At 46.6% G+C, this 13,703-nt stretch overlaps 1 protein-coding gene across 1 annotated transcript; it reads right to left on the reverse strand.

The window, feature by feature from the left end:
* Positions 1-9,549: 9,549 nt before the first annotated feature.
* On the reverse strand, positions 9,550-11,258 carry CUNH10orf120 (chromosome unknown C10orf120 homolog). The gene is made up of 3 exons (XM_032423010.1): positions 11,074-11,258; positions 10,803-10,878; positions 9,550-10,302 (listed from the first exon to the last, which is right to left on the reverse strand). The coding sequence occupies exons 1-3, from the start codon at positions 11,256-11,258 to the stop codon at positions 9,550-9,552; spliced, it is 1,014 nt and encodes a 337-aa protein (XP_032278901.1).
* Positions 11,259-13,703: the final 2,445 nt, after the last annotated feature.

The following is a 13,703-nucleotide window of genomic DNA, read 5'->3' on the forward strand; positions in this document are numbered from 1 at the left end:
GACTTGGCAGTTGTGTCGTTAGGTAGGCAATTTATGATAGTTATATCTTTTTGATGTATTACTATTTTTATTATTTTAGTATTCCATATAATTGATTTGTGTATTAATACCATATTATTTATATTAATATTTCAAATTCATCACATTTCAGGGGGGAGGGATGGGTTATTATCTTCATCACTTAAGTTTCAACCTTCTATGCTTTTGTTTTAGGTAGATAAGGAGGAAAGTAGAATGTGGCTAGGGTTTTACAAATTCTTATACAATAAATCATGCTTTAACCGTTTTTATTGCAGTAGAATGCACAGGCAAAAATACATTAAAATGTGTAAATATCTTAAGTGAGCAGCTTATTTCCAGCATTCGAGAATTCCCGTGATGACCACTTGCAGTCCCTGCACCACCTCCCCCATGGGGAGCCATTATTCTGGCGACCAACAGAGTAGACTTGCCTGGTTTGTACTTTCTGTCCATGGGATGGGTCAGTAGGTACCCCTCTATGTCTGGCTTCTTTCATCCAGTATTATGTTTCTGAGATTCATTCATGCTCTTCCGTTAGCTGTACACCATTTACTCTCCTTGGTGCACAGCATTTCATTGTGTGAATGTAACACAAGTTTTTCGCCCTTTTCCTCTGCATAGCAATTTGCGTAGGTCCAGTATTCTGCAAAATAGTGCTGTTGTAAATATTCTGACCCATATCTTGGTGAGACCAGAAGAAAGCATGTCATGGGGTGAATGGCTGGAGGGATTTAGGGGGTATGCCTATTTCATGTGTTCAGACCCTGCCACACAGCTTCCAAGTCCCTATACAATAATGTATTTCTTAAGAGATTAATATAATCCACTGACTTTCACTATGGGAACTTACCTGTTGTGACTTATTTCTCCCTTCTTACTTTGTGTTTCTTGTTACTCTTTCTCTTAAGGTCCTTATTGTACTGTTCTCTGCTGTCGCCTCTAAACAGCAGCCCAGGGCTGAGCACTCCTGTTGCCCGAGGACAGGGAGACCCCCCCAGGACTCCCTCATTCACTCTTGGACCTTTGACCTCTGGAACATTCTGTGACTCAAATATTTGTCTATTTAGCAGGCATGTTGGTCCTCATTTCAGAGCATGGACGGCACAGGCTCCTGGCCACACAAAAACATAGGGTCCCAGAGAAATAGAACTGTGACCTGGAGGTGGTCTCAGGCCAGAGAGCCTAAGCTGGGGCTGAGAGGCTTCAGACTTCCCCTGGGCAAAGAGGGGCAGGAGAGGGACTGGGGAGCGGGGCTCAGGCACGGGGACATGTGCTGTGCCTCTCTGTCTTCTGGGCCACAACCCCCACCTCCTGCCTCACTGTCCCTGACCTGTCCCGATCAGCACTTGGGCTCCTTCCCCATCCCAGGGGCCCAGAGCAGGCCTGGCCCCACCACCATGGCCCATCTGGGCTTCACGTGGGCCCTGCTTTCGTCAGAGTCTGTGCAAGCTCCAAGGGCTCTCCTCGCCCAATAACTTCAGATGCCAACCCTTCTGAAGTGCAGGTGCTTCTCCCAGGATGTAATGCTGATGGAGGAATCTCAACACAGTGGAGAACGCTGGAGGGGTTTCCAAGCTCCAGGAGTCCTTTTCCTGGTGAATGTGGGCATGGCGGTTTCGGAAATATTTACTTTCCACCGATGGGCATAGTCCTGAAATGTAGCCTGATTTCTGTGGTGTCAGACCTCCCACTCTGGCCAATGTCCCTGATCAGCATGGCATCACTGAGCACGGAGTTGGGAAGGGACTTGCGGCCTCTCTCCTGTACGTACAATTCCCAACAGATACAATCATAGAAAGCCCCTCAGGGAAAGATAACAATAGAATGGAGTTGAATAATTATGAAATGATGAGTTTGAGTGTAATTACCTTTGTTTTGGATGCAACTGATTTAACTGTATTAATGTATTAAGTTCCTACCATTTAAGTTTTCCTAACGGCTGTGATTAACTGCAGACTTGCAAATTTCTGAAAAGGCAGCACCCCACTGTAGCCAGCTGCCCTGAGCTGACTGCCTCTCTCCAGGGGGCATGCAGCAAGGCCACCTCTCCCCTGCACACACACCAGTAACCGTGTCCCAGCAAACACAGTAATCAAGAGGAATCTCGGGTCCAACCCATGGTCCCCTGGAGCAACTATGAGCTGAGGCTGTCCCTGGGTGGCACACACTGGAAGCTCCCCTGATCAAACCTGTCTGGAAGTGAGCCTTCACCTTGGGCAGAACCCTGTGCTGGTCATTCTGAGGGGTCTCGAGCCAGGGACAGGACTGGGGTGCAGACTCCAGGGGGCTGCTTGTTAGCAGGGAATTGGGGTAAATCGGGACATACCCACCGCTCTGTTGTTTGAGATCCAGATCGGATTCTGTTTTCTTACAGATAGGGAGAGGAGGCAGAGACAGCCCTTTCCTGGGGTGTTTGTTAGAGCAAAAATATGGAAGTGCTTCCTCTAATGGACAACCCCTGGCATCCAAAGGGAACAAAGTAACAAGGTCCCTAGAAGCAAAAGGCCTTAAGGCATCGCTGTGTCGCTATGTCGCCCTCTCATGTTCACAGGAGGAATGAATGGCAAGAGTGTGAGCCAGGAGAGGCGGTTCCTCTGGGAGGGGCTGGGAGCCAGGTTCTGTCCCCCGAAGGGGAAGGAGACAAACCCAGGACAGGTGACCTTGCCTTGCTGTTCTCCTGGCCACTGGGGCCTCGAGGTCCGGAGTGTCAGCATTCTGCTGAGGATGGAGCTGAGGGTCAGTGAGTGGGCTCTGAGCAAGTCTTGAAGGTGCATGGAGCTCGGAGGAGCTGTACCCTCAGGTAGAGCGAGTGGTCCCAGGGGGCCCAGCTGGGTTGTAGATGGGGTGTGGACATCACAATAATCCATGAACGTGATGAAACATGATATCCCATCCCTCTCACACTGTGCTGAACTTGGTTATGTCCAGATATACGAAATAAAACTAAAAAATCTTCAATAATCTTTATTTAAAGTATCTCAGAGAAGGTGAAAGGCTATGCAATGTATTTTACCAACTTATAATAATATAACTATAATATCATTTGAGTGGTGGCAAGAACAGCACAGGAAGGAAAACTTATGCAATCTAATTTAGATGCAAACTTTAAAAAAAGCAAAATAGAATAGGAGAGAATTTCAGGAAATTGTTCCTAGCCATACATAAAATATCCATCAAAAATAGGATTTATTCAAGGATGCAAGGATAATCCAAAATCAGAAGACGTATTGAAGGAGAGCAGAATAATGCCATCCCAAAATATACCTCTTTGGCATAAGCATTATTTTGAACTGATATATTTTTTAATTTTTTATTTAAATTCAATTTAGTTAACATATGATGTATTATTAGTTTCACGGGTAGAATTTAGTGATTCATCAGTTGCATATAACACCCAGTGCTCATTCCATCACATGCCCTCCTTAATGCCCATCACCCAGTCACCCCATTCCCCCACCTACCTCCAGTCCAGCAACCCTCCGTTTGTTTCCTAGAGTTAAGAGTCTCTTATGGTTTTCCTCCCTCTCTGTTTTTATCTTATTTTGAACTGATTATTTTTGAGAAAGTGCAGGTGCAGGAGAACCTCTGAAAACAGGAGTTACCCGCCTGTAAGGGAAAATCTATATTCATAAAGGAAATTTCTATTAGAAAGAGTACCTGTAACAGGAAGAGAGCTACTCCCAGAGATCACTTTTTTTTCCACTCGAGAGACTTATCTGCATGGTAAGGCAACCTTCATTTCCCGTTATTACCTCCTTTCACCTCCCCCTGAATTGCTTCCCCCTCATCCTGAAGCCCCAAACTCCTATCCCTTTCCTTTGCTAAGGACTGTATATAAGTCTCAATCATCTGGCTGTCTTTCAAGTCTCATACCTTTGTGGGCCTTCATAAGTATGTACATAATTAAATGTTTTCCCCTTGTTGATCTGTCTTATGTCAGTTTAATTCTTGGAGCAGCCATAGCACCTAGAAGTGGAAAAGGGCAAAGCTTCCCTCCCCCACACTATGGGCACAGACAGCTGGGATGTTGGGGCAATGTGGAGAACAGGTTTGTGTTGCCTTTTCTTTCTGCAGCTATTGGAGGAATGGTTCCTAAGGTTATAATGTTTACCTTGGACGGTTGTGAACCAGGTATTCATTAGGATGAAAATAAAATCAGCCATCATTTTCTCCCCTCACATTATAGGTCCTTCAACGCCACCATGGTTTTGAAACCAGAACTGCTTTATAAATCATTAAAAGATTTGAATGTGTTTCAGGCTTAGGTGGAAGAAATCCTCCTCTAAGCAGAAAAGAATATCCTGTACACTCCTTTTCAGAAAGGACTGGAACATCCCTGACATGGGGGATGCGTTGAGTTGTCAGAAGCTGTGATTGAACGGATCTCAGGGCAATGGCTGGCCTGAGATGAGAAAAGCTATACAAGTCACCAGAAAGAGCGTTTGCCAAATGGTAAGTGATGAGTCTCACTGGAATGGAGTGACCACCCATTGATGCATTGGGGTACTTTTGTGGAAATTAAATAGTTTGTGCTTAATCTCTCAGGTGGCAATTAGCACAGAATACAAAAGAAAAAGAGAGATGCAGTCAGATAATTATTGAATCTACATAGGAATTTAGATATTTTCACTGAAAATGAAGTCTTTTGAATGGTCTGGATCCGTTTCACATGAAGAATTCTGAGGTTGTACCAAAGATGAGTGATACTTGCTCAAACTGAGGGTGAGGTTCTTTGTTGCAAAATGAATAAAAAGTAGCAGCTGGAAATAGCAAAGCACGGGCCATCATTCTAGTGGGGGTCAGGGTTTCCATGATTTGATTTTTGAAAGTCCAGTCAATAAAGCTTAAGGTTACATAAGTCAGTCAGAATCATTTTATGTAAACCCTTAGGATCAGTGTTTTCCAAGCATTCTATTTAGCAGATGTCCCTCCAGTTATTCTTGGTATTTATCAGGTTGTTTTTTTCTGAGATCTTTGAGGGTCTTTGGAGACTTTGATGAAACAGAAAGTGAAAGCATCGATCATGCATGTTATAGGCAAGAAAATTTCTCCAACCCCCTTAGGATACCTGAGTGGGTCTAAAAACTGAACTGACCGAGACAGGTTAACGGGAGAAAAGCAGACAAATTTTGCTAAATTTTTACATGTACATGGGAGCCTTCACAAGAGGATGAAGACCCAAAGTTACCAGAAGTTACCAGAGCAGGAAGTTTTTATGCCTTTTAGACAGACAGTAAATTTGTGAAGATTTGACAAGACAAAGGGGTTTGTGTGAGGAGTGGTAAATGGTGAAGAAGCAAGTAGGAAGATAAGGGTCAGTTTCATGAGTTCTGTGTATACAGATTTGTTTGTCCCAAGTTCCTTATCTCTGGTGATAAAGGTATTTTCTCTCTTCTGGTACAGGGAGAGTACCTTTCATGTGGGAGTTTGATGACCAGTTTCAGAGAAGGAGGGCAAGGAAAAATGTCATCAGGTGTCCTGGTGAACTCCCTGAGTGGTCCTCACAGCAAGAGATGTAAAATTTGTCTAAACACGAGCCATGGTGGCATTTCTCGGAAGTTTATGTTAAGTCGTCGAGCTGTAGCTTGCATGTCTTCAGGAAAAGAGCAGTTTTAGTTCTGAACGATTCCAAGTCAGAAGGGTGGGAGAATACTTGGAAACATCAATTTGGGGAGGTGTAGCAGATAGCAGAAGAAACTAAAAGAATGCAGGACTGAGTCCAGCTTACAGGTACATAACAAAATCTTAAATGCAATGAGTAAGACTGGGATCTACCACCTATATGGATGTGCTACAGGTTCCCATTAAAATATAATTTTCCCTCTATAGTTACCCCCATTTCTCTCAGAGATAATCAAAATACGATTTGCAAAATAAGTCCAGTCTCATTAACATGGCCTGATTATTTACATAAGTGCAGCAAGAATAGTGGTGACCATATAAGCTCTTTTTAATCTGTTTGGCTGGAACTTTTCATGAAGAATCTCAGACTAGATTTTTAAAGCCTCTCAAGGCTAAGAAGCCAAACCAAGGACTCGTCATCAGATTTCATCTATGATACCTATAGATTTGGGTTAATCCCTCTCTTCTTGAGATCCCCAAGATACGCCGAGGGTCTTGGGCCTGCCTGGAGGTGACCTTCCTTAGTCAGGACCCTGTAAATGAGGTATCAGGCCAATTTTTTTTAAGGGGTTTTATTGGCTCCATAGAGTCAACCTTAGTTTTTAGAGCTGTCTGGTCATATCTGATTCATGCATATTCTCAAATATGACATTCCAGTCAAAGCCTTGATGATGTGCCAATGCTTCCAATTGTGATCTTAATAAGAAGAGATTTTTATTGAACTTACACAAATAACTATATTGCCATGAAAACAAGAATGCTCACTAAGAATTTCCAAATGCTGGAGGGATTAGGTAGGGAGAAAAAGTAATTGTTTCGCTTTCATTCACAAAGGTAAATTTTACCAAACTGCTGTAAGTCATGAGTAGCTTAAGAGAAGAGAGTGGGGGGAAAAGTCTTCTTAAATCTGGAAAACAAAATATTAAGAAACTAGTGATATTTTAAAGCAAAAGTCATAATAATCACCCTCAGGGCTTTATGCAGTCCCATGTAATTAATTCTTGTTGATCTTGCCCTTTGTTATCAGTTTTATGAATCCAGATTTTCCCTTAGAGTTCCGGAAATTCTCACCCAGTTCAGTGGTATGATCTTAAAGTTATCAGAAGCCTCTACTTGTCAGAGCCCCTTCCATGAGTCTTTTTGAAAGTGGAGCACTTTTGCAAGAGCATCAGAGTAAACCAAGAATAGTAAAGGACAAGATTTAAATGACAAGATTTAAAAATAGCCACGGTTAAAGATCTGATGAGAGTTCATCACAATGCAATTGACAAGGAAATTTGATTATTTCTGCGACATACAACATTTTAAGTTAATAACTAGAATTATGACTAATACCATTATCCCAGGACAGATTTCTAGGAATGCCATAAAATTTCTAGAAAACTTGTATTAACACATATCCCCATCCCAAAGTAACCTAAAAAGGTCAGACATCACTTCCTATTTGACAACGCTTCCATGTAATTTAACATGTCAAATAAACCTAACTAGTTCAATATCTTCCTTTTTATAAAGAGAGAGAACAAATGCTTTTAAGTTTTTTCCAGGAGCCCTCTAGAAAAGTCCAAGTTAGTTCAAGTTCAGAAGGACTTCCCCAGCAGGGGAACAAGGAAACTGGCCTAGTCCATCAGATATTTTGCCTTTGTTGGGGGGCACTGTGCTGACAAAATCATTGTAACCATCTTTTGCCACTCTCCTCCCCCCACGCCAACCAAGGGTGGGGGAAGCTTAGGGAGGACTGTGTGTTTCATCTTATCAGTAAAGCCCAGATACATTAAGCACTTGGTGACCTTTGCCTCTGGAGAGGTGACCTTTAGGCTGAGACAAGGATCCAGAGTAGAGAGCACGATGGAGTCACTCACGTCAAGCAGTGATGTAAGCCGCCAACAGCAGTGAGCTGAGGGATATCGCTAAAACAGAGTGTGCTGGTGATAAACTGATCATCAGCAAGGCCAAGAGAGCCTGGAAGGACCAGGAGCTGAGAGTCACTAGAACCAGAAGAGGTCTGGAAGAACTAAATATGGATTAAACTTTGAGCAGGGAGGACTTTTGGAGCAAACTGTCAACCTCTCAAGACGCTGACGCCCCTCACTACATCAGAAGCACCACTGCCCCCCAAGGCTCCGCCCCACTGATCTGTGGACACAGAGACCTTCCGCTGCTTGAACACAATAAGCAGAGGATGCCAAGAGCCGGCCCGAACCAGACCGAGTCCTCGTACCCAGGGCCACATAGCAGGTGCATTAACTTCCCATCCTTGTTGCTTACGGGCTGATGTATGACTTGCGTTTGCTTTGGGTGACACGTATGAAGCCAAGGTAGATGCGTGGTGAGATGTCCTTGAGTTTGGAACGTTAGCCTTGCTTTATGATTGACTGAGGCTGACTTGAAAAGACACAGCTCGTGTGTGCACCTTCCTAGCATGCGCATGCTGGAACGCGAGCCATAGAGGCTCCTTGTGATGCCTTTCTCTTCACCTGCCCCTGTGGCCGATGGAGTTATCCTGGAAAATGAGAGAGGGAGGATCCTCTCCCCCCCACACCCAGGGCTCTCCCTCTGCTGGGAGAGCAGCTGTGGTTCTGAAGGAGCTGACATAAGCATCTGACCCCCACCCCCACCCAAGAGGAGGGGCCAGAAAGAACGCTGGCCTTGTGCCAGGAAGCCATGGGCCCACATGGACAAGTTCCGTGTCTTTCCAACTGTGAGCAGTTCGCTGAGGACAGGGTGCAATGAACTAAGGGATCCTTCTGTGCTTCAGATGCAGACAAGAAATAAATGCGTCCCTGTTTCTCAGATGCTGAATGTGCTGCCCCGGCAGCTGTCTGCTGGATCTGCGACCCGGGGGCACAGGCAGGCCTTCATGGGAGCTGCTGGAGCTAACCTCAGAGACCCTGCATGCCCCTCCGGACATGCCCGAAGGAGCTGTGCCCGTGACAGCCCTGTGTGCCCTGTACCTGCACTTGGCTTGATAGGGAAGGTGTGGGTCACCTGGCTAGACTCAAGAGCAGGGCCGCAAAGAGAGGAGGCCAGGAATGGGTGGGCTCCACCTTCTGAGGTAGAAGCTGCATAGCTCAGCAAGACATGGGAAGCATGGAGCCGACCTCCAGACTTTAGGTCTGGGCAGCCTTCTCCTTGAGGAGCATTCTCTCCCCCATCTGGGCTATCGGCTGGTCCCAGCTCCAGGGACTGTGGGAGATGGATTGATTTCAGGGTCCCAACCATACCTGCTTCCCTGTGTCCATGCACTTTGCAGTGTGATTTTGCAACTCTTCCTATCCAGAGATGAAGTCCATATGCCCACCCTTGCATCTGGACCAGCCGTGTGTCTTGCGTTGGCCCACACCACTTGACACAGTGACAGAGTGCCAGTTCTGAGTCTTGGCTCCAAGGGCCTAGCAAACATCCACTTACTCTCCTGGGTTCTGCAGTGGCCTGGGAACCAGCCTGGGCCAGCCTGCTGCACGCAGGAAATGTGTGGCCAGTCCCTCGCACGGACCCCGCTGATGCTTGTCCACCCCCTGGGGGGTCACCTAACTGACCTGCAGGTAACTGCAGACACAAGAGGAAGCCGACTGAACCCAACCTAAATTGCTGAGCCACAGAATTACAAGCTAAATCAGTGAGTGTTGTTTTAAGCCAGTACATTTGAGGGTGGTCTGTTTCACCGGCAGGGGCAAAAGACACAGGCCCCGTGGCAGTGGGTGCAAAGGATGGGTCTGCATCCTGGAAAGGCCCGGGCTGCGGGTGAGGGTGGCAGCCCAGAGCCGAGAGCCAAGGGATGTCTGAAACCAGGAAGCCTCTGCCGGTAGGTCTTACCTGGAGGAGCCCTGGAGATCCAGGGACCGGGGCAGAGCCTCGGGAGTAATAAGGACCAGGACCCTTGGTTACCATGGGAATAGTAGGACTTTAATCCTGATGAGCAGCTCTGTGCGTGTACTCTTTCCAGACGCTCTCTTCCCCCGGGAGGCTGACCTTCGTCCCCTCAGTGGGGTGGGCTCCCCAGGATATGAAATCCTGATTCATCAGCAGTAGGTCGCCAGGGAATTCAGCTACGGGGAGGAGATTCCGGTTGGTTAAGCCCGTGATGGAGCGTTCCACTTTCTTGGTGGGGAAGAATGGTTTCCGGTCATTTGGCTGGTGTGTGAAACACTTTTTTGGTTCCTCTGACTTGAAAATTATGTTCATGTTTATTTCTTGTCTTTTTGTGGCTGTGTTCTCTGCGTTGCTTCTCGCCTCTTGCTTGGTGTCACTGTAGAAATCAGCGTCCTTGTCATCCTTGTCTTCCCTCGTCTTGTCTTTCGCCTTTGGGCACAGGCCCCCTCTGGACAGAAAGGAAGAGCCCCGAAACCTCTCAATGTAGGGCAAGAGTTGCCTGTTTCTCAGGGCTCGAGCAAGCTGCATCCGTTCTATGTGCTTGATGATGGTGAGCTTCTCGCGCTGTGGCATTCTTAACTCCTCTGGGGGCACGATCACCTTTGCAGTCCATATTTTTTCGAGGGGCCTACAGGTGGCACAGGGAAGGGAATGCTGTGTTCTATAGTCCATCGCCCGCTTGTAGTCCGAAGACAGTGATTGGAGCTCCTTGAGCATCTTCCACTCTTCCTCTTGCTTGTGAGTCAGAAGCCGTTTTGCCGCTACGGTGTGAACACCACCCAGACGCTGACAACGTGAAGGGGACTGTTAAAATCGCAACGGGACAGGAACAGGGCACCCACCGAAAGAATTGCCTCGTGGCCCCTCTCCCCCTGTGGCTGAGAGTCTGAGCCCCTGTGCAGTGGGAAGCAGGGAGGAGCTGTGGGGTCAGACAGGCTGGGTTCAAATCCTGTCTCTTCTTCTCTACGGTGAATTTGGAAGAATAGTACCGACTTACAGGGCATGGCGAGACCTTACATATGAAAGCAGCTCGCACAAGGGAAGGGCTCCAGAGATGGCAGCTCCCGTCTGTCGTCAGCACTCACAGCTCTATTCCTGACCAGGACTTTGGAACAAGGGAGGATTTGCTGTGCAGGTGTGGGAACCTCCAGCGGACGCAGCCAACTCGAGGCCACTGGGAGACTTGTGTCTCCGTGGCTGGTGGATTTTGAACCTCCTGCTCCACCCCCCAGCCTACTGCCTTGCTTCAGCGGGGCCTCCCTGTGAATAAGCTTTAGGACACTTACTAGGATCTCTTTTTCCAAGGGGGAGTATTTCCCGAGGGCAATTCGTGGATCTGATTTGTAGAATTTGGTCCATATCCTGAAAGGCAGAGAGGCAGGTAAAGTAGGACTCCGGGAAGGGTCTTTCTACTTATAGTTTTGGGGGGGGCGGGAATTAGGGCGACTCTGCATTCGTCAGGCTAGGACCACTGTGACTGGGGTGGGCTCCTCCCCTTGGTTCGTTCTGGGGGGCAGGGGGGTAGGGAGAAAGGACCAGAAGCACAGCTACACTCACTCCAATGGCGAAGCCGAACACAGACCCCGTTGGCAGCACAGGGAGTCTTTATCCCGAAAGGAATCGCTCATGGTACATATTCTGACTGGTGTTCCGTTCTTATTCCACATTCCCTCTGCAGCCTTCCTTTCTTGGGTCCTCTGTTTTCCTACCTTCTGACAGCCATTCTCCCATTCTCTGATCATAGTCCCACACTAGGCTAGGGTAGGAGGCGTCAATGCCTGGAGTTGCTTTCTAGGACAGTGTAATGGGAACCCAAGGGACAGTCACAAACTTCTCTTGCATCATAACTGGCCTGCTTGGGGGCTATTGTGAGGTCTGAGTTTAGGCATCACAGGATGCCCTGGGGTGAAATGGATACGCAGTACCATGTTCCTGCAGTGCTGGAGTCCAGGGCAATAGAGGGGGCAGAGCTCATGGCTGGAGGGACAACCTGACCACGTCACTGCGACCTACAAGCCGACAGAGACTGCTCAGTCCCCTTAGGATGAAGGCTCAGTCTCTCTCTGGTTTTCACTTGCCTCTCCAATCTTGGTTCCTCATGCTCCATCAAAGTATGCTATCCACGGCTCCTGGAACCAGTTTCTTGGAACCAGCTGTTGTTCATGCTGTGCCCAGGTGTCAGGGACCTCTCCTCCCCTTGGCAACTTGCTTGTCTCTCAAGCTCACCTGTGCCTCCCCTGAAGTTTTCCTTGCGGAATAAATCACCCCTTTGTCTGTGTTCTCATAGTCTTGGTATCATTATGCTATAGCACTGTCACAGATTGCCTTGGTTGTCCAATAAGTCTGGCTCTCCCTCTGCTCAAAAGGAAGTACCAGCAGCATCTTATTCTTGTGTTGCTGTGGTCTAACACGGGGCCTCGCAGAGCAGATGCTTAGCTTGCTGACTCAATCAGCAATCATCCCGGGCCTCTGGCCAAAGGCGGGATCAAGAGTGTTCCTGGTGAGAATGGACGTTGGCCCAACCCCTACAAAAAGTAATGTGACTATATATATATCAAACATTACAAATGCATTTACCCTTGGCCCAGCAATTGTGTGTATAAAATAAAATATGCACAAGGTTAGTCAACACAGCCTGTTTGGGATGACAAACCTAACGACAAACTCAAATGTCCATTAATAGGGATTGGTTAGAGAGTTATGACCAACCATACAATGGAATACTATGCCGCAGTAATAAAGATCAAGGGAGGAAGATCTTTATTTGTATGGAAATACCTCCAAGAAATATGGTTAAGTATGGTTTTTGCATAAACGCACAAAGCAAGGTGCAAAAGAATATAAGTTGTAGACTACCTTTTAGAGTGGGAAAGGAACAAATAAGCATATATATTTGTATTTTGCATAAAGAAAATCTAGGATAATACGCACACAAAAACTAATAAAATGGCTACCGGAGGTGGGTACCTGGCAGATGAGAAAGTGGTGGAAATGAGCCTTTTCACTGTACACATTATTCTGTCTTGAACTTAGAACCATAGGAGTGTATTACCCACTGGAAAAAATGGAAAGGAAACAGCGGCTCATGGAAGAGGACTTCCGTGTTGTCTCTGACAAGTATGGGTCCTAAAGGTTGCCTTTGACTCCACCAGGAAATTCAAAGTCGGGATGTTTAGGACGTAGTCCAGTGCTCATACCCATGTGAAACATCTAAAACACAACGGTGCTCCTCCCATTCACACAAGCAAGTTCAGTTACCTGGAACAGCTCCAAACCCAGGAATCTGCAAAGAGTACCTCTTAGCAGTAAAGAAAAGGTCTCCTGCTCTGTGTTCAGTGACTCAGCCGTCTGTGCTAATGAAGAGTGACCTTGCATGAACCACACACCTGACACATCATATGCACTCAACACATAGTTGTGAAACAATCAGTGAATGATATATGATGGAATATTATGTACCTATCAAAAAGCCAGTCTTGGACAAATTTCCAATAATGTATTTGTGGTGTAATGTGATATTTTAAAAAGGCAGAACATAAAACTTATAAAGAGGAGGATCTGGGTGCTATAAATACACAAATATGCAAGAGGGAAACAGACAAGCAGGAAATATACAGAGACATCAGCCCTGGTTACTCTGGGCTATGCGCTGATGAGGGATCCTCTAGGTCTGGCTGTGTTCAGCAGGCTGGTACCTCCAGATATTTAGGAGGAGGAGCTATGGTCCCATTCCAAAATATATGGACAGGAAAGGGTGCCATGGTCAGGACCCAGCTTCTCCAGACATCAGGGAAAGGCAGTGAGAAAGGGGCACCCTGCCAGTCTGCCTGGGAGGGTGTCACCATGGCAACAGGTCTTCACATTGTGGGGAAACTGATGCTTCCTGCACTCAGCGCCACTAACCTGCTTCGAGCTCACTTCCTTCTCTCCCTCTCATTGCCATCCCCAACCTTTCTGTTGGTTTTTTTTTTTTTAAGATATTTCTCCCCGATCATTTTTACTTCAGGTCTTATTCCTGACTGTTACGTGGTTTTGTGCTCATTTTTATTCACTGTCATCAACCCCATAGGCTGGCTTGTTCTCTACGCTTCCTCTGCTACTGCCTGTCATTTTAATCCTCTATGTTTTACTTTCATGTTCATTTTATGTCTCTGCCTTGTAGCCTTTACCTTTTATATACATTTCTT

The sequence above is a fragment of the Phoca vitulina genome, unplaced genomic scaffold (genome assembly GCF_004348235.1).
Source record: "Phoca vitulina isolate PV1807 unplaced genomic scaffold, GSC_HSeal_1.0 scaffold28, whole genome shotgun sequence".
Taxonomy (NCBI): Eukaryota; Metazoa; Chordata; class Mammalia; order Carnivora; family Phocidae; genus Phoca; species Phoca vitulina.

What these genes read in the sequence shown, in the direction of transcription:
- CUNH10orf120 (XM_032423010.1), bottom strand. Translation starts at nt 11,258, where the DNA reads ATGATCAGAGAATGGGAGAATGGCTGTCAGAAGGTAGGAAAACAGAGG. An exon ending in TGTTCGGCTTCGCCATTGGA is followed by an intron (nt 10,879 to 11,073) that starts GTGAGTGTAGCT and finishes TCTGCCTTTCAG; the next exon opens with GATATGGACCAAATTCTACA. An exon ending in CCTTGGAAAAAGAGATCCTA is followed by an intron (nt 10,303 to 10,802) that starts GTAAGTGTCCTA and finishes TCACGTTGTCAG; the next exon opens with CGTCTGGGTGGTGTTCACAC.